This window comes from Schistocerca americana, chromosome 3 (genome assembly GCF_021461395.2).
Source record: "Schistocerca americana isolate TAMUIC-IGC-003095 chromosome 3, iqSchAmer2.1, whole genome shotgun sequence".
In the NCBI taxonomy this organism is placed as follows: domain Eukaryota; kingdom Metazoa; phylum Arthropoda; class Insecta; order Orthoptera; family Acrididae; genus Schistocerca; species Schistocerca americana.
This window is the reverse complement of record NC_060121.1, coordinates 459,745,113-459,769,559: the sequence shown is the minus strand read 5'-3', so window position 1 is coordinate 459,769,559 and position 24,447 is coordinate 459,745,113. Positions and strand designations below refer to the sequence as shown.

Below are 24,447 nucleotides of genomic sequence, written 5' to 3'. Positions count from 1 at the left end.
ATTTTCCCATGTTGTTACCACATTGTCAAGAGGTAGTGTGTCAGAAATCTTTTGGCAGCACTAGGAAACAGATGCATACAATAATAAAATTAGCATGACCTGTCAAGCTTTCAATGCACAGAAGCTATTAACTACTGAATTCTGATACAGCAGTTCCTAAAATAAGGATAACTCCTCAATTAGCACAAGCAGAATAATCACATATGTAAAAAAAAAAAAAAAAAAATTAATATGTTGAATAATATGTTGAAAATGGTTTCTGTGCATAAGATTATTCCTCCTCTGTGCTAATTGTTATGCCAGAATATTTTTCTTTATACTGGAAACTACTGCTCCAGAAAGAAGTAATTATTTCTGTGCATCAAAAATTTCTCATTTTATACATTTGTTTATTTCCTTGGGTTGCCAAAAGAAGTCCCCCCCCCCCTCCCCTCATACATACACACCATCTCACAACACTTGTTCACATCAAGAAAAAAGTTGTACACCGTAAGTGAACATGGAAAACAGAAGAAAATCAAGTTTCTTCAGCAGCCAAACTGTTGCATCAAGCAGTGAATAGTCACTAAAATCATGAGAAAAATACCTTGCAGAAGCAGCACTACTACACAGATGACGATTGTTCCATGTAAATGCACAGCTGTCACACCATTTTGCCAACATAACAGGTTCTTCATTCTTACAAAATGTACCACAGCTTTGAAGTCTTTTACATAAACACTTACTTTTTATTCTACAAGAGCACATATTATGTCAGGGTTATATTTGACATTTGGTTGCTACATCCTTAGTAAGTAGATGGTAGCAAAGTGGGTCATCTTGTTTCACAGGTGATGCAAAATGTATGTACATGGAATTCCATTTATTTAACGGTTAGTAAAGTTATGAGTAAGTGTTTAAATAAGACTATTTCTGAACTTAAATACCAACATGAGACTTGAATGTGACTTGATACCAACTCAGTGTTAGTCTAGTGTAGCTCATGCAGTGAGAGTGACTGAAATTATTCCTGATTGCACAAAACTGTCAACTAACATTGATAGTGTGTTGAATGACCTAAATGTTCTTAGAAGGGCAAAAATGTGTTACAGAGACAAATATAGGCTTTGTCTGGCACTGACTGTAAGCTTTACATTTTAGTGGTAATATTCAATTGGACTCACACTTACCCAATAATTTCATACAATATATTCATGTTTCTCTAACTAAAAAGTGTCATTTCATCACCTAATTCAGCAAACTGTACGTACTGGTAGTAAAATTATCAGAAGGATCTTGTGCCATTTACACTATTAACTATTACAGCTAATGGTTCGACTTAAATTAAAATGATCAGTTCTTTTGCCACGATGTATTCAATGCATAATGAATTAAATTTCGTGCCAACAAATTGTATTGTCAGCTCTTTGTTAAGTATTCCTCCACGGAAGTATGTCATATCTGAGTACATTCTCTGATGAGACAGGCAATTTATGTAATGAGAGCAAATTGCACATATGGTATTAATGGAAAAACCCTTGTTTTACTCTTCAAAAGCCGATGAACTGCCACACTCCATGGCTTTAGTCAATCCCTTTTCTTGGCAGAGGTAACTCCCTATTGTCTGTCAGGTGCGAAGTATTAACTGCACAATAATGGAAATATGTCTACCATGACAGTCAAAGATTTCACATTCAGAAGATGCAATGAGGATTGTGTGCAATCAAATAGTCACAAATATGAACAAGACAGCAGAAAAAAATCATCACATGATTAAATATTTTTATTCTTCAATTTACTTTGTAATTTTAGAAAATAAAGCTCCAGATTCAAGACCAAACCCGTAATTGCCTTTAACACAGTCACTAATATATAAGGGTTATAGGAAAAAGAAAGAGTTCCTTGCCTTCTTTGTGATTTCCACTTATAACTACACTCCTGGAAATTGAAATAAGAACACCGTGAATTCATTGTCCCAGGAAGGGGAAACTTTATTGACACATTCCTGGGGTCAGATACATCACATGATCACACTGACAGAACCACAGGCACATAGACACAGGCAACAGAGCATGCACAATGTCGGCACTAGTACAGTGTATATCCACCTTTCGCAGCAATGCAGGCTGCTATTCTCCCATGGAGACGATCGTAGAGATGCTGGATGTAGTCCTGTGGAACGGCTTGCCATGCCATTTCCACCTGGCGCCTCAGTTGGACCAGCGTTCGTGCTGGACGTGCAGACCGCGTGAGACGACGCTTCATCCAGTCCCAAACATGCTCAATGGGGGACAGATCCGGAGATCTTGCTGGCCAGGGTAGTTGACTTACACCTTCTAGAGCACGTTGGGTGGCACGGGATACATGCGGACGTGCATTGTCCTGTTGGAACAGCAAGTTCCCTTGCCGGTCTAGGAATGGTAGAACGATGGGTTCGATGACGGTTTGGATGTACCGTGCACTATTCAGTGTCCCCTCGACGATCACCAGTGGTGCACGGCCAGTGTAGGAGATCGCTCCCCACACCATGATGCCGGGTGTTGGCCCTGTGTGCCTCGGTCGTATGCAGTCCTGATTGTGGCGCTCACCTGCACGGCGCCAAACACGCATACGACCATCATTGGCACCAAGGCAGAAGCGACTCTCATCGCTGAAGACGACACGTCTCCATTCGTCCCTCCATTCAGGCCTGTCGCGACACCACTGGAGGCGGGCTGCACGATGTTGGGGCGTGAGCGGAAGACGGCCTAACGGTGTGCGGGACCGTAGCCCAGCTTCATGGAGACGGTTGCGAATGGTCCTCGCCGATACCCTAGGAGCAACAGTGTCCCTAATGTGCTGGGAAGTGGCGGTGCGGTCCCCTACGGCACTGCGTAGGATCCTACGGTCTTGGCGTGCATCCGTGCGTCGCTGCGGTCCGGTCCCAGGTCGACGGGCACGTGCACCTTCCGCCGACCACTGGCGACAACATTGATGTACTGTGGCGACCTCACGCCCCACGTGTTGAGCAATTCGGCGGTACGTCCACCCGGCCTCCCGCATGCCCACTATACGCCCTCGCTCAAAATCCGTCAACTGCACATACGGTTCACGTCCACGCTGCCGCGGCATGCTACCAGTGTTAAAGACTGCGATGGAGCTCCGTATGCCACGGCAAACTGGCTGACACTGACGGCGGCGGTGCACAAATGCTGCGCAGCTAGCGCCATTCGACGGCCAACACCGCGGTTCCTGGTGTGTCCGCTGTGCCGTGCGTGTGATCACTGCTTGTACAGCCCTCTCGCAGTGTCCGGAGCAAGTATGGTGGGTCTGACACACCGGTGTCAATGTGTTCTTTTTTCCATTTCCAGGAGTGTATTTGGAACACATTGCTGTGCGAAATATAGGCACGTCACTATTTTCCACTGAGCTCCATCCATTACTGACTGTTGCTGTACTGCCAAATTTAAATTCAGTCTTCCTCATTTTACCTTTTTCTTCATTTTTTACTGGCTTTTATTTAACTTAAAATTCATTCACTTTTTACAAAATGTGCTTTGGCAATTTTTCAAATGTACCTTAATCAATTCTAAAATATTTGTGAATAGTTTCGGTCCTTTATTCTTTCATGTTTTATTGGCAGTTGAAAAATGTACCTTAATTAATTCTAAAATACTGGCTGAATAGTTGTATTTCTTTATTCTTTCAGGTTTTGTTTATTTTGTTAACTGTTCACCTGAAACACCTTTTCTGAATTTTGATGTCTGAATTCTAGCTTTATCCATTACACAATTGTTACTCACTTTTACAAAGAACTTAATAGTTTGCATGGTATCTTTTCTGATTCTAAACATTACATGAATGCTCTTACTAGGATCTGTGTCTGAATCCCCACCACAAAAACTAATGAACATTAGAAGCATACCTAGGTAGAAGTGTGCAAGAAAAATATTAAGAATGGAGGCACACTATCTGTGTAACCACCCCGCCACACCTCAGCTTTGCTACGTTAGTGCTCTTGAGAGTTCTTCGTGTTGCAAGTGTATTTGCGCTCATTTGTGTTGAAATTATCTTTATTAGAATAAATAAGATCTCATGGCTGCCAAAAATATTTAATATGAGGAAGATAAGTGAAACAAATAGTTTCTGAGAAAGATGGGAAGATGCACTTTGATTTATAAATGGACACAACGATGGCACTTTATTTGATTATTATTAAAGGAAAGGGTTGTGGGAATGAAGAGATAAGATTCATTTCTCCAATACACAAGCAAGCATAGTTCATTTACAACAGCTCTTCTTTTAGACCCGCGTGGGGGAAAAAAGAAAAACCTATTCAAATCAAAAGTTCATCACTAACAAAACACAGTCAGTAGCAGTTGCACAAAATGAGGCTGTCGTAAAAGCATCATATGCAGTAATTAATATTCTTACAAAAAATATGGAACCTTTCTCTGATGCTGATTACTGAAGCAATGCAACGTAACTGTTTCTCAAACTTTGTGTCAACATTTATCAAACAGTGTCAGATGATGATCAATTTAGCTTCGGGAAAAATAAAAGGCACCAGAGAGGCAATTCTAATGTTGTGGTTGACAATGGACGTGAGAATAAAGAAAAATCAAAACACGTTCATAGTATCTGTCAACCTGGAAAAAGCATTCAACAACACAAAATGGTGCAAGATGTTTGAAACTCTGAGAAAAATAGGAGTAAGCTATAGGAAGAGATGGGTAATATACAATATATACAAAAACCAAGAGGGAATAATAAGAGTGGATGACCAGTAATGGAGTGCTCGGGTTAAAAAGGGTGTAAAACAGGGATGTAGTCTTCCGCCCCTACTGCTCAATCTGTACATCGAAGAAGCAATTATGGAAGTAAAAGAAATGTTCTGGAATGGAATTAAAATTCAACGTGAAAGGATATCAATGATATGATTCGCTGATGACATTGCTATCCTGATTCAAAATGAAGACGAATTACATGATATGCGGAATGGAATGAACAGTCTAATGAATACAGAATATGGATTGAGAGCAAATCAAAGAAAGACAAAAGTAATGAGAAGTAGCAGAAATGAGGAAAAAACTTTAACATCAGGATTGATGGCCACGAAATAGATGAAGTTAAGGAATTCTATTACCTATGCAGCAAAAGAACTAGTGACAGACATAGCAAGGAGGACATCAAAAGCAGACTAGCACTGGCAAAAAGGGCACTCCTGGCCAAATAAAGTCTACTAGTATCAAACATGGGCCTTAATTTGAGGAAGAAATTTCTGAGAATGTACGTTTGGAACATGGCAGGAATTCGTGGCGGGTCGCATCAAACCAAGCAGAAGATTGATCAACTAAAAAAAAAAAAAAAAACTTTGGCACCACACAGAAGCTATTTCAAGGTACATGTTTGAGGGAGTAATTAGTAAGGTAAAAATATGCAATTACTTCCACCTTGCACGTGATTCCAGTGCCGATGTAGCTTTGATGTCTCAGTTTTTATTATTTTTGTGTTACTGCGCAAAGGTTAGGATAGTAGAAGAATAATTTTTAGCAAATTTAACCTTCAGAGGTCACACAAAAGGTTGTGATTTTATAGATGTGACTAAAGATTTTGTAGAAAAAAGGCTTACCCTTGAGCAATTTAATATCATTGTGTACAGACAGTTGTCCGTCAATGAGGGGTGTAAACAATGATTTGATAGCATTGATTAAGAGGGAATGGAATTTATCAGATTTACCATCCATTCACTGCTTACTGCATCAAAAAACTTTGGTATGTCAAATTTCAAATAACAAAGTGACAAGGATGTTACAAAAGTGTAAGTGTCACACATTTCATTCGTTCACATAAACTTAATTATCAAGAATTTGAACATCTACTGGAGACTTTGCAATGCTTATAATGGTTATGTTGTCCTACATATTGCCATCAGATGACTAAGTGAAGGAAAAGAGCTGGAACAGTTTGTCAGTTTGAAATTATTTTATTCTTACAGCACAGCATTAAAAATTACACTAATCAGCCAAAACATTATGACCACTGCCCACCGTGACAGTGGATGCTGCCTGGTGGCATTGTGGACGTGTGACATGGTAATAAAAGTGTGTAAGCGAAGTGGACATGGACGTGGTTCACCCCTAGTGCAGATATGGGCTACAAATGGGGACATCCATTGAGATAAGCTACTCTGGCAAAGGGCAGATTATTATTACACAGAGCATGTGAATGAGGATCTCAAAAATGGCAGAATTTGTCAAATGTTCGGGTGCTACTGTTGTGAGCAGTTACAGAAATAGGTAGGACAGTGAAACTACCATTAGGCACTAAATGGTTGGAAACCCACGACTCTTCACAGAACGGGGGTTAGGAGGCTTCTCTTCTCTGTAAAGGATGATAGATGGTAATCTGTGGCATCTCTGCCGAAAGAGCACAATCCTGGTGCATGCTCGAGTGTTTCAGAGCACACTATTTATCACACATTGTTAAACGTGGAGCTACACAACAGATCATGCAGCGCACCACGGACGAAGGTTGATGAGAACGTATTATGCTATGGGAGTCATGCACTTGCATGGGACCTGTGGTAGTACCCGAAGACACATTGACAGTTGTGAACCACCTGCATGTTTGATGTCTTCCCTGAGTGATGTCATCTTTCAGCAGTATAGTCATCAATGTCTTGGAGTCAGAACCATGTTACAGAAGTTGAAGAAGCATTATAGTGAACTCATGTTGATGTCTCCCCTATGGGACCCTTGTGGGTCGTTACCAGGCGCCAGCACAACTTACACAAATCAGCAACATATCATTTATGCAAATTACATGACCTGTGTGTAGACATCTAATGCCAAGTACCTACCAACAAACTGCTGGATCCCTAATAAGCAGAATCAGCAATGGATTTTGTTACAAAGATTGAAAAACAAGCTATTAAGCAAGTCGTCCTAATGTTTTGGCTCATCAGTGAATGTTGAAGTTGATAATGATGATTAGTGGTCACTTAAAGCTTTTTCAACTGATACAGGAAAAGCTAACAAATTTTATTTTCCTGGGACCCAACTTTTTACTGGGGCAAAATGATTGAAAACACATTTATGTATATGAACTTGAAGGAAAAGATTTGTCTAATTTTCCAGTGGTTGCTATACTCTGATCAGACTTAACTATTGCTTGAAGTATTTACCAACATGCAGTGCCCTATTGGAAGACATTAAAAATGCCCGAGGCTGTTTCATTCTCGCAGATAACAATTGGCATACCGAACATGATAATCAGTATTATTCTGTCAATTCAGGTTTCATAAAACTCATTTGGCAAATAAAATAATCTAACTTCAACATGACACACAGTTTCAAGTTTAATTTACAGAACATCATGGAAAGCAGGAGCACATTTAATTTTGGAGCAATCATAAAAATTTACGAGACTATACACAGTTTATTTTAACACTGTTTCCTACAACTTACCTTTATGAAGCATTGGTTTCAAAATTGAACTATCTGAAAAATAATCATCATAATCGGTTACCCAGTCATTTAAAAGACACAAAGAGGATTGTATGCAGTCCTAACAATGCAAATCTAGATGGGATAGCTAAAAGAGTACATTACAAGTCACATCAATTAACATTTTTATTTTTGTACTAAGTTTACTTTACAATTAGAATGAATAAAAATCCAGATTGATGAACAAACCTGAAGCATTTTTACATAGCCTGAATATGCCAAAAACTATCTGAAATGAATGGGTTCTTCAGCTTTTGCTATTTGGAAAGTCTCAGTTTCAGAATAAAGTTTATGTGACTATTTGAATAAAGTAACATTTTTAATTCAACTAGTTGGCCGAGCATAAAAATATTTTGCGACCAACTTCAGGGATAAAATGCACTCACTTTAGCAAGTAACTCAAAATGATGAAATTACTAATGAGTCTCTTTCTTTCCTGCAACCTTCACATGCACCTGTCAAGCGATATGATTTGTAAGACTATGCATGACAGGTGAACTTCATTTTCCCAGGGGTAAGGTGGACTGGAGTCAGACAGGTGCACTGTATTCTTTCTTTTAGAGTATTGAAAATTGATCAGCAGCACTTGGCTGTCATTCTGTAAAAGTCTGGCAGTGGAGGATCCTGTTGTCAGCCCTTGTTACAACAATGATTATTCCTGTCACCACCAAAAATTGACTGAATACATCAATACAGATATAAAATTGTTATTCCCTATGTTGGAGGATTGTAATGTGTTAAACAAAGTTGACCATTGTGAACAACTTGCACAATAATTTTACTCAACAAAGGAGTTGGGTAAAGCCAACAGTTGCAAATGGTAAGCATTTATTCTTTACTTATTTCAAATATACATTTTGTGAATTGTAAGCAGTATTCTTTACTGAAGCTTCCTGGCAGATTAAAACTGTGTGCCAGGTCGAGACTCGAACTTGGGACCTTTGCCGTTCGCGGGCAAGTGCTCTACCATCTGAGCTATCCAAGCACAACGCACGACCCTTCCTCACAGCTTTACTTCGGCCAGTATCTCATCTCCTACCTTCCAAACTTCACAGAAGCTCTCCTGCGAACCTTGCAGATCTAGCACTCCACTGCAGAGTGAAAATTTCATTCCAGTATTCTTAACTGTTTTCAAATACACATTCCCATTTGTACCAGGAGTTAATGTTTAATAGCTTCTGAAGAAGTATGACTTTTGTATGTCTGAAACCTGTAAAGAATAATACCTAACATTTGGAACTGCTGGCTGTACCTGACTCCTTCATTGAATCAAAAATGTACTGGAGGAATTATAGTAGGCACGTGGGAAGTGGGTCACCTGAGGGGCGACACTGGGTGATGGCACAGAAAAATCTGTCATTGCACATGATACAGAATATGTTTTCTTGTTTGCCTTCCAGTTCTGACAACTCATGGGCTGGTGTCCCTCTTACTGGTCAGCTGCTATCATACACATTTCAAACTGAAGTAACGCAGATTCACGATTGCAAGAGAGAATCATTTTCTAATGCGGTACACATCTGAATATGGAATTAAAGTAAGGTGGTTGTAATACAATGCAATGAGTACAAGAAAAATGACATTCAAAACATTTAGTAAAAATTTGTGACTGTGTGTCACACTGCACAATGCATTTAAATGTAAATACAATTACTGTTCTTACTCAATCATACACTCTCACAGACAAGACAGCACTTTGTCATGCAATTACAGTGCTACAATTTTGCAATCTCTGAGGGTGGCAGCAATCTGAAACAGAACAGTCAACAGCAAGTGTTTCAAAATGGTGCCGACTTTTAATTATCAGTGCTTGGTGGAGAGCAGCTAACTTATCACAGCCTTACCACATTTTGTCTATTTGTGGCTCATGACATACTAACATGTCTAGGTTACCAAATATTAATACAATTGGGACGTATGCAGACTGAGTTGCTGCCCCACATCAGTATTGGCTCTTGAGCAAAGAAATTTGATGACCACTGTTTTAGATAATTTAGCCTACGCAAAGAGCAGATTTTCATTCTTTTTGAATAATCCATGTTATTTAAGTCATCCATAAAGTTCCTTCTTAACCTCCTTATACCCAGTGAGAGAGTCTGTTTAAGAGACTACAACAGTATTTTGGCAATTAAAATCCTGAATTGGTATGCGGCTTCTTGCTCTCCTTTTGCACTTTGCTGCTTTGCTAATTTTATCTCAACAATTCACCTCTACCAAAGAGTATTATAGTGTCAACAGAAGAGAATATTTTGTTTTATTATTATACACTGGTAAAATATATTGATATAAATGTAGACCACAACCAAATCAAAAGTTATACATGATTAAAAATACATAATATTCCTCAAATTATTTATGTTAATTTTCAGCCTGTATGTAACAACTTATGTTTTAAAAACAACAAACAAAAGCCCACTTAATTAGTATACAATAATTTCGTTTCAACTTTAGTTTTACGAATCAGCTTGCAAACCGTGTAGTTGTGGCACAGTTGGCAATGTAAATTGCAGGAAAATAAACTGAATTTTAGTATTTTCCAGTTTGAATACCATCATGAAATTTGGCACACATATTAACAAGCTGTGTCCGAAGAACATACATTTATTTATGATTTAGAAATCATAATAACTAAATAAAAGCTGATTTGTGAAAATTTTACATTTTTGTGAATATGTTCAAGTGACATCCATTTTTAAAGCTTCTATGAAACTGAATGTAACGGTACAAATTTGAGATCTGTAAGTCAAATAGTTTTTGAGATATGGACATTTTAAGATGTTAAAAGAAAACAAAAATTGCTCAATTTTGGAAACTTTAAAGTCTATAATTTTGGATTCTATCTTATTTCAATAGGTAGAAGGAAAATGATAAAAATTTACCTAATTGTAAATCATCAAGTTTCAAATTTATATTTCACTGGTTGGACACTTACAAAATAACCAAATGTGAAGTAATCTGAGTGGAGTTAGTATGTAAGGTCAGTTAAACAGCATAATCTGATGTTTTCATAGACATGCTACCTCAGCCGCTACAGTGGCAGACTGTTTCAGAGACAGAGACATATCATCAGTAAATTTACTGATCAGTCTATTGTAATATGGGCAGTCTTCAATTTGCCAGTTATAGAAAGGGAGAACCACAGAACCACACAATCTACTCTAGCACCAGAAACAAGGAATTGTGTAAAATGGCTCTCATTGTCTTGTCTGAAAGTATATTCAAGTTCGTGTTTAGAGGGCTGACTTCTGAGGGATACATCTTAAAACCTCCCAGCAACAAACAGCCACAAACAACAGATTAAACAGAGGTGGGCATCGTTGGTCATAAGCCTGTTATCACATTAACGACAAAGGCTGTTACAAGAATCGTTGAGAAATATAGGGAAAAAGAATTTGGTAGAAAGAGTGACAGGATACAAATTGAAAAGTATCTTTACTGTGTCAACATCATCTCCGAGAACAAAACTGAGGAGCACAACTGGATTAAACTAAAAAAATACCAAAAAAACACAGTTTGGAAATGACGAATATTAGGGTAGATTTCTGGTCTCCACATGGAGGAGGCACGGAACAGAATATAGGCATATTCATTAAGAAGCCTGTCACATTTTAGCTATCTGACAAAATAAACAGATCCAGAAAACACAGAAAAATTTGTACATACGCAATTCATGCATACATAATCAATGTTGTCTCCAGCAAAGCTGCACACAGAGGCCCAGCCCACAGGTAGCTGCCACACTGCTCACATTAGACTACAACAGTCTCTGATGAAATGAGCCCATGAAAGGAGATGGACTGGGTAGTGCTGCGCACTATCGTCTGTGTGCTACAGGCTTCTAGTAACAATGGCCACGGTAGTGACAGAAGCAGAGAAATTAAAAGGACTGTGCATATGAGCCAGTGGGATATGAAGTTTGTACGAATGCTGCTGCAGGGAGAGTTCCCACCTGTGTAATTAAGGACAACTTTTATAGGTGTGAACCAACCAAATAGTGGGGACTGTGAAGCCTCACCCCCCTTACATGCTCCCAGCCTGGCATAGCACAAGTGTTCTGTCCCTCTCCCCCCTCCTAAACATCTTCCCCAATGCAGCCTACTATCCTGTGCCCTCCATGTTATTCCAAGAGATCACTATTCTATCACCCAGAGGTGATAGAGGATTTTGGAGTGTGTGTGTGTGTGTGTGTGTGTGTGTGTGTGTGTGTGTGTGTGTGAACGCGCAAGAGCTAAAAATCAAAGTTTGCTAATAAATGTGCCTGTCTTCTGTTCAACATGTCCTCTATGTGACAAGTAGCAATCCATCCTAATATTAATATTATTAAAATTCAAAAGCATTGTTCATTAGACCTTAGACCAGAATGCATCGAGCGAGGTTTTTAGGGATGGGAAAGATGCACTGTCAATCAATAACTATGTAGAAAACTTACAGCAAAATCAAAGAGCTTTGTCAAAGATTTAAGAGACATCAAAGCCTTCCCGACTAACAACAGCTGATTGAAGCTAAAATGAGTGTAATGAGAGCAATGCAGGAAGCATTCCATAAATTTGGGAGTAAAATTTTGCCAACCAGTAAAGTAAACACCTCATAGATCAAGCCTTAGGCCTGTTCCGACTGGCTGACTGCTGGCTACAAGGCAGTATGAGCAGCAATCTGTGACTATGGAACGTAACCAGCATGTTGTCATTCTCTCCTGCTGTTACTGCCAGTAGATGAATCTTGATGGTTCCATTTCTTCTCTTTCGTTTTGCCTCATGAGATTAAGTGAACTCCATGTTGACATCTCTATATCAGAAAAAAATATTCTGAGACAGTACAAGAGTGCCAGAATCACATCCAGGTCTTTCCACACAAAGGGCACAGACACTAATTATATGGCTAGAGAGAAAGCCATTTGCTGATTAACATGACAAAGTCTTAATTAGTTTTTGATCTTACATAAATCAAAGTTATCATGTGACCATACTCGCAATGAAACAGAAGATGAAACGAGATAAGAGCAAAAGACTGAACCAATCTTCTGAAACTTCTGAGCATGGAAAACCGTAATAAAAGAGGCATCTGGTTATTTAAAAGAGGGGGGGGGGGGGGGGAGACCAAACTGTGAGGTCATTGGTCCCTTGTTCCCAGTAGAACAATTACCCATGGGAAAGAAGAAAACAAAGAAGACGTATGGCACAATAACAGGAGAAATGAAGAACCAGTATAACGACAGGAGGGCAACAAACACTATAATGGACAAAACATGACAAGAAAACCACAAAGAGACGCAAGAAACAGGGAGAAGAGATTAAAAGCAAGAAAGCAGATTACCATGGCCGGCTGACCACGAGAATAAAAAAGACACCAGTCACTCTGCAACACATGAAAACCTCCACCCTAAAAGCCCTACAGTGGAAGACACAGAGGGACAAAGGACATGCACTAGAACTGAGACCAAATGATAAAATCCACCCTCACGAGTAAAAGGTAGAACTAAAGCTGCTGCTGAGGCACTGTCACCCAACACCAAAGGTAGGCTGTGGCCAGCGGGCAAGGAATGCTGTTCAATATGGCCTCTGTATGTCCACAGAAGCCAACATTACCATCAGCCATTGAGCCGACGGTGTGAACAACTTCAGAGCCCCGGAACATGTCAAGAATCAAGAGGATCCGCAATGGAGAGACTCCGGCCTCCACCAGGACACTGGTCACCGGACTCATTCTACAAGCTCCCGTCGCTAGGCGAATGCCACAGTGGTGGACTGGGTCGAGTAATGCAATGCCAAGGGCGCCACCGAACCATAAACCAGACTCCTATAGTCAAACCGAGATCGAACAAGGGCTCTGTAGAGCTATAGCAGCGTACAGCGATCTGCAACCCTGTTGGAGTTGCTCAGGCAGCGGAGAGCATTGATGTGCTGCCAGCACTCCCGCTTAAGCTGGCGAAGGTGAGGTAGCCAAGTCAATTGGGCAAATAAAACCAGTCCTGAGAATCGATACGTCTCCACTACAGTGAGTGGATCATAATTAAGATAAGTTCAGGTTCTGGATGAATGGTACCACACTGACAGAAGTGCATGACACACGACTTCACGGCTGAAAACTGGAAGCCATGAGCTACAGCCCATGACTGCGCCTTGTCAATGGCTCCCTGTAGGCGCCGCTCAGCGACACCAGTACTGGGGGAGCAATACGAAATGCAGAAGTCATCCTCATACAGAGAAGGGGAGACCAAAGGCCCTACAGCTGCTGCTAGGCCGTTGATGGCCACTAAAAATACACTCCTGGAAATTGAAATAAGAACACCATGAATTCATTGTCCCAGGAAGGGGAAACTTTATTGACACATTCCTGGGGTCAGATACATCACATGATCACACTGACAGAACCACAGGCACATAGACACAGACAACAGAGCATGCACAATGTCGGCACTAGTACAGTGTATATCCACCTTTCGCAGCAATGCAGGCTGCTATTCTCCCATGGAGACGATCATAGGGATGCTGGATGTAGTCCTGTGGAACGGCTTGCCATGCCATTTCCACCTGGCACCTCAGTTGGACCAGCGTTCGTGCTGGACGTGCAGACCGCATGAGACGACGCTTCATCCAGTCCCAAACATGCTCAATGGGGGTCAGATCCGGAGATCTTGCTGGCCAGGGTAGTTGACTTACACCTTCTAGAGCACGTTGGGTGGCACGGGATACATGCGGACGTGCATTGTCCTGTTGGAACAGCAAGTTCCCTTGCTGGTCTAGGAATGGTAGAACGATGGGTTCGATGACGGTTTGGATGTACCGTGCACTATTCAGTGTCCCCTCGACGATCACCAGTGGTGTACGGCCAGTGTAGGAGATCGCTCCCCACACCATGATGCCGGGTGTTGGCCCTGTGTGCCTCGGTCGTATGCAGTCCTGATTGTGGCGCTCACCTGCACGGCGCCAAACACGCATACGACCATCATTGGCACCAAGGCAGAAGCGACTCTCATCACTGAAGACGACACGTCTCCATTCGTCCCTCCATTCACGCCTGTCGCGACACCACTGGAGGCGGGCTGCACGATGTTGGGGCGTGAGCGGAAGACGGCCTAACGGTGTGCGGGACCGTAGCCCAGCTTCATGGAGACGGTTGCGAATGGTCCTCGCCGATACCCCAGGAGCAACAGTGTCCCTAATTTGCTGGGAAGTGGCGGTGCGGTCCCCTACGGCACTGCGTAGGATCCTACGGTCTTGGCGTGCATTCGTGCGTCGCTGCGGTCCGGTCCCAGGTCGACGGGCACGTGCACCTTCCGCCGACCACTGGCGACAACATCGATGTACTGTGGAGACCTCATGCCCCACGTGTTGAGCAATTCGGCGGTACGTCCACCCGGCCTCCCACATGCCCACTATACGCCCTCGCTCAAAGTCCGTCAACTGCACGTACGGTTCACGTCCACGCTGTCGCGGCATGCTACCAGTGTTAAAGACTGCGATGGAGCTCCGTATGCCACGGCAAACTGGCTGACACTGACAGCGGCGGTGCACAAATGCTGCACAGCTAGCGCCATTCGACGGCCAACACCGCGGTTCCTGGTGTGTCCGCTGTGCCGTGCGTGTATCATTGCTTGTACAGCCCTCTCGCAGTGTCCGGAGCAAGTATGGTGGGTCTGACACACCGGTGTCAATGTGTTCTTTTTTCCATTTCCAGGAGTGTAGATACGCTCAATACAGAGCCCAGCGGAACGCCATTCTCCTGAATATGGGGGGAGATATGGGAGGCACCAACTTGAACACGGAAAGTACGGATAAAAATCGTTTGAGGGTGCAAAAGGCTATGGATAGTTCTCCTACACAGAGGCTCGAGCACAGTGCTCAGCAATAATGTTTCCGTCGGACTCCTGTTGGGGTCTGGTATCCAGAAAGACGTCTGATCTTCATCCAGACTTGGGAAGGTGACGTATGGCACCCAATGGTCAACATGTACCTCACGTAACACTCCTGTTTCCATCGTTTTATAAGCAGGAGAACGGGGGCACAGAGCCGCATAAAGGCTGTTAGATGCTCTCGAGAAGGGTGCCGCTTATGTCACTGTAGAGCTCACCGACGCTCTTTAATTGCCTCAGCGACTTCTTGCGACCACCAAGGGACTGTCTTTAGCTGGGGGCACCCTAAAGAACGAGGGATTGCGTTTTCTGTCGCAGAAATTATCGTTGTAGTGACCTGCTCAAACACAACATCGATGGCAGCATGTGGGGGGAGATTCAGTGGTGACAGGAGAGATGAAGGCTACCCAGTCTGCCTTGTTTTAGCCCATCTGGGTAGGCGTCCATGGGCATGATGGTGACAGGAAGATGGGGAAGTGGTCACTACCACACAGGACGTCATGTGCTCTCTAGTGGATAGATGGGAGGAGTCCTGGGCTGCAAATTGATAAATCAATGGCCGAGTAACTACCATGAGCCACATTGAAATGTGTGGTGGCCCCAGTATTTAAGAGGCAGAGGTCGAGTTGGGACAGTAAATTTTCAACATCTCTGCCTTGTGCCAGTAAGCACGGTGCTACCCCACAAAGGGTTATGGGCATTAATATCTCCCAAAGGTAGGAAAGGTTTAGGTAGTTGATCAATCAGTGCAGCCAATATGCTTAGGGGTACCGCACCATCTAGAGGGAGATATACGTTGCAGACAGTTATTTCCAGTGTCGTACATATCCTAACAGGTACAGCTTCAAGAGGAGTTTGAAGGGGCACAAGTTCACTGCATACCAAGTTCAGGACATAAACACAAACTCCACCTCACACTCTATTATATTCGCTACGGTTCTTGTAATATCCCCTGTAGCTGCGAAGGCGAGGGGTCCGCGTTGCTGGGAACCAGGTTTCCTGGAGGGCAATGCAGAAAGCAGGTGTAAAGCTTAAAACAGTTGCCGTAGCTCAGCCAGGTGGTGGTGAAAACTGCCCAAATTCCATTGGAGGATGATGTGATCGTGAGACTGGGAAGGCATGAAACACTCAATGAGACAGTCTACGGGCCTCGACTTATTTCCTAAACAAGCTGTATCCATTATGTCTGAGGGTCTGGCGAGATCTAGGTCCTCAGCAGACGCCAGAATCTTCAACTCATCAGGCGCAGAGCTTGTAGGCAGCGGTGGTGTGGGTGCCACTGCAATTCCCTTGGTCTTGGGGTTATTCTTTCTGTACTTCTCTTGCTGATCCTTGGGTTTTTCTGGCTGGGAGGGGTTCACTGATTCAGTCTCCAGGACTAAGGATGATCGTGAAGCCCTACGACCAGCTGCTTTTGGGAACTTCAGCCACTGGCAGGTGTCATCTTTCCCACTAGCAGAAACCTGGGAAAGGATTGACACAATGAACACCTCCCTAGCGAGAAGAGCTAAAGAAGACATATGATTCTCCAGCTGAGAAGTGGGGTCTGGTGTCCCCAATTTGGGGGGACAGTGCTCCCGAGGTAGGTGGTGCGGGAGCAACAGGGAGTGAAGTGCCCCCACCATCAAGGGGGCAGGTGTAATCTTCTGGCTCTGAGAGCTGACTGGAACTCACAAGAAATTATGGGGCTCCAACTGTTCTCGTAGCGGCGTCATAAGAGGAGGTCATAGCCACAGGATGTAGGCGCTCAAGTTTCCTCTTGGCCTGGCCTCAGTGTAGTTCAGTCAGTCCAGGGTTTTGTATTCCATGATTTTCCTTTCTCGCTGTCAAGTCCTGCAGTCTGGTGAGCAAGAGAAATGATGCTCTCCACAGTTGACACAGATGGAAGGCGGAGCACATGGAGTATTGGGATGGGATGGACATCCACAGTCTTGACAATGGATGCTGGAAGTACAGCGGGAAGACTTCCAGCACTTAAAGCACAGCAATTGTAGGGGAATATATCACTTGAAATCACAGAGACAGACCATCACCTTGACCTTCTCGGGTAATGTGTCGCCCTCGAAGGCCAAGATGAAGGCACTGGTGGCAACCTGATTATCCCTCAGACTCCAATGGACGAGCCGGTCGAAATGAACTCCTCGTCGCTCTAAGATGGCGCAGCTCGTCATCAGATTGCAAATTAAGATCCCTGTGGAATATAATACCCTGGACCATATTTAAGCTCTTATGAGAAGTGATGGTAACAGAAACATCCCCCAGCTTGTCACAACCAAGTAATGCCCATGACTGGGTGGAGGATGCCGTTTTTATCAAGACTGACCCTGACGCATTTTAGACAAGCCCTCCACCTCCCCAAACTTGTTCTCTAAATTTACCACAAAAAAAACCTGAGGCTTCATGGAAATGAAAGATTCCCAATCAACTCTCGTACATGCGAAGTACCGGGGCAAATAAGGTTCGCTGCCATCCTTAGCCTGGCGTTCCTCCCATGTTGTCGCCAGGGAGGAGAATGATTTAGGATCACACTTCCTTGCACTGTACTGAGACTTGGAATGCTTAGAGACTGCTGGCATTTGATCACCAGCAAGCGATTACATGGGACGCTTCATCACGCCTCATCCACTTTGATGCCACCCACTCCAACCAGGGGCACTCCCCATGGGCGCCACCCAGCCACAGCACAGGCCACGTGGCAGAATGGCCATTGCCGGGAGTCCCGATGCCCCAGGGTGACAGGCATCTACTCCTTGGCACATGTTGGGAATTAACGGCGCAGGAATCAGCAGAGCAATCCCTTTGTAGTGAGGGGGCTACAACCAACAGGGTACATGGTGGCCCCACCACAACGGACTGGCTACCGTGCTGGATATGATGTGCAAAGAATTCCATGGTCCTCAACAACACTGCACAGTGGATGGAGGAAAACGCACCCAGGAAGATGTCCTCACTCAAGAGATGGAGGATGAGCAGGACTGCAATGCCACAATGAGAAAGTGGGCTAAAGATCTCAATGCATGATGGACACGAAGCGCCATGTAAGGTGCCCTTCCCCAATTGGCTCACTCTTAGGGAAATTTTAGAAAAATGGAGGTCAAACCCTACAAGTGACCATCACATAAAGGCCGAAAGGTGTGAGACTCCTTTTAGTCGCCTCTTACGACAGGCAGGAATACCTTGGGCCTATTCTAACCCCCAGGCCCGCAGAGGGGGGGCGGGGTGGGGGGGAATGGCATCTGGACTGGGCGAGATATCTATGAGATTTTGCAGAGATTATATGAGAGAACTTGCTGCCCTTTCTAGTAGTTGTTTACCTCAGGTTGCCAGAGCAATGGAGGGTACCTAATGACTGGAAAAAGAATGGAGGTCATTTCTGTTTACCAGTGGGTTTGTGGGGCACACACACACACAATTATAAGCCTATATCACCAACATCAATCTGTTGTTGAATTATGGAACATGTTTTAAGTGTTATGATGCTTTTGGAGAATGAAAATTCCCCTAGGCCTATGAAAATGTGTGGATTCCGTAGAGAGATACCTTGCAAACTTTAGTTTTATTTGATAATTCACGAACTATGGAGTGTCAGAAGACCTGTGAACAATCTGGGATTAGTGCAGGGACTGGCTGTTGACCCTAAATGTAAATAAATGTGATGTGCTGCACATAAACAGGCATTGAGATCAACTAATACGTGATTACACTGCTGGCAACAATCACTGAAAACATTAATTACCATTAAAAAAACGTAGTAATAACCATGTTGAGTGACCTGAAGCAGAATTACCACATAAAACAACTGAAGGAAAAATAGGTGAGTGACAATCTCACTGGTAAAATCTTAAGCCATGAATTAAGTGACTTACAAAACACTTCTTCAACCACTTCTTGAGTATTGCACTTCAGTGTGGGACACTTACGAGGTTGGATTAATAGAAGAGATAAACAAGAAACAATGAAGAGCAGCGTATTCTGTCATGGATCATTTAGTTGCTGCGAGTGCATAACAGAGATGCACAACAAACTCCAGTTGCAGATGCTACAAATGACACCATTCATCATGAGAAGGATTATTACTGAAATTCCCAGAAGAGAACGTTCCAGAAAGAGTCATATATATTATTTCCTCTACCATATACATCTCATGAAATAAAAAAATATCACAGAAATTACAGCTCGTACAGAAGTTTACCGACAATCATTCTTGTTACTCACCACTCCCAAATGAACTACGGAAATGGGGAAAAAGACGGCGGTAGCAGGAGTACCCTTCATCATGCACAGTAACATTGCCTGCAGAGTGTATGCCGATGCAGCAGATGTGCTTGGACAGAATGCAATATTACAAGCATCTGCAAATGTTATTTTTTTCAAATAATGACTGTTTTAGAGAACTGTGGACACGATATTGAATTTTAAAATATATGGCAACAACCATATGGTTTCTGCTGAATGTTATAAATATCCTGTACATTGGAGCTACTGTACATTGCCACCGTTATATAGGCCCTACATAAGTGGCACCTATAGAGTGCATGTGCAGAAATAGATTGTCTAATATTCTGTAGGCCTAAGTTGTTACCTTTACTCACTAAATTATTTACATTCACACAGACCTCAGTGAGAAGATTCAAAAGTAACTGAACACCTATCAGTGTATTAGTAGGAGGGGGCATTTGAACTCTGCTTAGGAACCTTCCCGTGAAGTGTCTGAAGGAATGGTAGCCCATTCACCTCAAGAACCTCAACCAGAGAAGTACATTGAACACTGAGGTCTGTATTGAAGTCAGCTCTTGCAACTTATCCCAGAGCTGTTCCATTGAGTTCAGGTCAGATTTCTGGGCAGGTCAGTCTATTTCATCTATGTTACTGTCCACAAACCACTAGCTAATAGATACTGCTTTATGACCAGGTTCACTCTCATGCTCAAACAATTAATCATCATCTCCAAACTATTCCTCTACTGTATGCAGTATACAATGCTGGCAACATATTCATATCCTCCTGCATTTGCCATTTTTAAGTGCAATAAAGGGACCACACCCTACCCACAAAAACAGTCCCGTAACATAAAATCACTTCCTTTGTACTTCCTTGTTGGCATTACACATGACATGTAATGTTTTCTAGGCTTTTGCCAAATCCAAACCTTTCCATCGGATTGCCACAGGGTATAGTGCAATTCATCACTCCAAATCACTCATCCAGTGTCCAGTGTAATTGCTCTTTACACCATCTCAGGCATCACATAGCATTGACTACAGAAATGTGTGGTTTATGAGAAGCTGCTAAACTACTGCACCCCATTCCTTTCAACTGTCAAGCACAATCATTGGGCTAGTTTGAAACTTAAAGAGTCAAGCCTTCCACTGACTTCATGTAGTTTTTTACAACAATCCTCTGCAGAGCTCAATGTTCCCTGTCCATTACCACACAATGTCTGTTTCATCTTGGTTTAGGTGTGGATGTTCATTCATATTTCCACTTCACAATCAATTTGCTAACAGTCAACATGGACAGCTTTCAAAGGGTTGAAGTCTCCCTAAAGGATTTTTTTCTCAGGTGACATCCAACAACTAGTCACCACTCGCAGTCACCAAGCTTCCCTGACTGACCCACTCTGCAGTTACTGCTTCTCTACTGACAATACTCCCCACGCCCTTTAGTAATGGCTGGTCTGCCTCTCATAAGCTCTACTGCTCAATTTCATGTTAGCCTACATAGGAGTGTGCAGATACTATGCATGCTCAATTTCATGTTATATAGGAGAGTCCAGATACTATGTGTGTTAATACTCATAGAGTATAGTAGTGAAGTGCACACACTAATTTCTGGATGTGTAACTAGTTATATAACTCATTTCTGTCTACCTCATAATCGTTAGAGAATGTGTAAATCTGACACTAAGTGTATAATAGGTATAATGATGTTGCCATTGCAAGTTCTGTCACTGTCCCATATAACATGTTCCAGCTGTCCTCTACCCAAGCAATGCCAAGGTATGCTCCGTATAGAGATGTATATAGACACACTGTGTGACTGGCTTGCTCTCAAAAAGTTTATAGACCCAGAAAACGATCACCATCACTTCATAATAGAATAATTGTTTTGTTTGCTCTGCATCACTCATTTAATACTAGAATGGCTGGTTATCAGTACCACAGTTACAATGACCTGGACACTAGGTATTCTGTGGGTACTCAGATGTGAGCAATATAAACAAATGAGGCAAGATCTGGTAGTCAGCTGAATACATGCACACTGTTCCTTGCTACTGCACACTGTCATACAAAATGACATCTTCTTTCAGCATAATGAAAGACTTGGTGAAGTATCTAACAATTCTTAACTGCAAATGACGATCCACCAGCAAACACTGATCCTGTTGATACTGTGTGTTAGCTTTCATCATCAAAGTGGCCTTCTCCGTGTGTGGTCTTATAAGAGTGACATAGGGTACCAAGTCTCTGCTGTCAGTACAGTTTATCATCCTATTGTGATTGAGCAACAATGAGATCATAAATTTAAAACCAGAACTGTAAGTTAGCTGTCAACCCAGGCGCCAATTAATTGAACATTTATTCGGTAACTGAAAGAAAATCAATGTCAGTAACTGTCTAACAACGGAATTTTAAGTCCATGACAGGTGTAAAAATTTAACCTGCAAGATTGTGGAATTATAATTGTTTAGTCTGAAGGTAGCCTATCTTGGTATGAAGTGAGATAACTTGAAAGATACTACATACAACACTAGAGAAAGAATAAATTCTTTGTTATAGGAACACAGATCTCACATTCTTCAATGAAACGATTACTTCGTAGCAGAGGTATTCGAGTTAATTTAATTAACATATGGCAGCATAAGTTTCATCAATCACTGTTACGGTCTTGAAATTAGACTATTGCGTTTGTCGCTACTCTCCCGTAAAATATCTTTACCTCCGAAGAACTGTCTAACTTTGATTGGTTGAGAACTTTAACACTCGACTCCCAAGAAATTTAACATACCGTGCACTACAATTTTGCTTCAGCGCCTCCTAGTAAACATCCAAATCGAACAACCCGACACCCTGTACGTAACAATACAGCACAGAGAAAAACGGATAACTTCCAATATGTCTAACTACTTACAATGACAATTTCATCCAGTAGAAGTTGCTCCGGCACGTTTTGCGCTCCATCAGTTGGGCACTGTGAAAAAACACCGTCTATAAGATTTCTGGCATTGTTTTTTCACCCTCCGCACTTCAGCGCGTCATTCATCAGAATGTTGAACAAGATTATTTTTATGAACACGACTCATGATATTATACACAATAACTGCAGTTATAGAAATGTCCCTTCGTTTGCCAAACTCAGAACGCTGCTTCGTTTAACAACTGCTCAACATAACAATGATTTGTTTTCAAAATTCGAGAAGTAGCTTTCAACTATCACTGCCTAGTCAAACAAAGAAGTAATATTATCTGTCAATGTGAATGTGATGAATATCTTTGTTAGAAGTGCACCTTTTTTGAGGGGGAGGAATTCACGAAATACAATCCCGTAAATAGGAAAAAGTGTAGATCGTGTACACAACTTGAAACTGTCTTTGTCTTTGTTTCACTCCAGAATAAAGTTCGGTAACGCCGTACTGTAAAGCATGTTTTAAGGAAAAACATTTTAACCCACGTTAATATTTGAAGAAATCAAAACTGTACTTTCGGAAGCGATCGGGAGATCGGAGTTTTTGCACGAGTATAACTGGTCCAATTAATGGCTTCAGAGAGGAAAATTAACTGTGAATATCGGTTCTAAAGTAATTATGCATTCCCAAAAAAATTAAAAAAACTTACGCAACATATCTAAGACTTATCAGATTCCCCCGCAAACCATTAAATACATGCTTCGCACATTGCCAATAAACGCAAAAAATGCTATGGTTTCAAATGAAACATCATGCTTTCATCTTTTCTTACAACTACTAAAACTAATGTTAGTTGAGTTAAAGCTGCTTTGCACTGATAAAGGAGACTCAAATGACTGATTTATGTATTCAAAAGTGGTATTCACACAGAATCCAATAGCGGATTCACAGTGTGCTTCCTTGATTTGGCCACATAATCGATCACGAAGCTCTTTGACGGAACTGTAGTTCTTAAATATAGTGCATTTGAAAGAAAATAACCCAAGAATAATAATAAAAAGCACTAACAAGAATTATTGCCTGAAATTTATCCGTGAATATTGGTATTTGCGGAGTAACATTTGTAGTTTGTAAGTCCGAATAACTGAATTGTTTACTAGCCAAAAACGTTAATTCTCACCTTGGCAGTAGGCATATTAGCTACAAAAAAAAAAAAACTCCAAACGAAAAAAAAAATTTTTTGGTACATGTAGAGCATTAACTCCGGCGTCGGAAAGAAGTAAGTCCAGAGATAACATTATATCTTAATTTCCTAGTTATCTCTGTAATTTCCTTACTCATAAAAACAACATCAAATGCAAGGAAGTAGTGGTAAGGCCAACTTGTGACTTAATAGTGAAAGAACGGATAATATTTTAAAATAATTGCACGAGCTCCTATTCGAATTTGGGATAAAATAACTGGTCCCTTGATATTGTACTATCGGTCAGAATTATGGCAGTTTTCGGTAAAAATTAGTGTGGAGTGAAAGATATTATACCGATTACAACAATTACGATTGTCTGGAAGAAATCTTTTCAGTAATAAAGTCGTTTGAGGCGCGGGAATAAATCACGATGGGGTCGAAAGAAAGATGACGGTAGTTACAGCATTAATTGTTAAATAATGTGTTTAGCATTTTCCTTGACGTTAGCTATCGTCTCGCGCGACAAGGCACTCTAATTACTATCACGAATATCTCGCTCATAATACTTCACCTCTTTGACATATTCCCACATAATGCAGTCGAAAGTCTAACGAGGTCTTCGAAAACAGCTCGTAATGCGTATCTTCTATCTTTCTATGTCATCACAAACACACACAAAACCAGAAGGAAACGAAAAATTACGCATTAACGATTATTAATTGACATAACAACGAAACACGGGCAGGCACCTTCCTAGCGTCCGAAACCTATACGCCACGTACAAAGATATTATTCCTGTATAAACACAATCTTTGCA

At 41.9% G+C, this 24,447-nt stretch overlaps 1 protein-coding gene across 18 annotated transcripts in view; it reads right to left on the bottom strand.

Moving 5' to 3' along the window:
- The window catches only part of LOC124607201 (oocyte zinc finger protein XlCOF6.1-like), a 69,962-nt gene extending 45,559 nt beyond the window's left edge, over nucleotides 1-24,403 (bottom strand). For 6 of the 18 annotated variants that reach the window (XM_047139441.1, XM_047139448.1, XM_047139442.1 and 3 more), the window contains exons 1-2: nucleotides 23,154-23,334; nucleotides 22,450-22,509 (exon numbers count right to left, since the gene is read on the bottom strand). Coding sequence is in view for 8 of the 18 variants with exons in the window: in XM_047139428.1 (XP_046995384.1) it covers nucleotides 22,450-22,509; nucleotides 24,202-24,222 (81 nt within the window). In the remaining 10 variants the exon portion in view is untranslated. Of the gene's footprint in view, nucleotides 1-22,449; nucleotides 22,510-23,153; nucleotides 23,337-23,624; nucleotides 23,674-24,201 lie in introns of those variants that run through there. The other 12 variants (XM_047139428.1, XM_047139429.1, XM_047139454.1 and 9 more) reach the window with 6 other exon arrangements.
- Between the last annotated feature and the right edge of the window lie 44 nt (nucleotides 24,404-24,447).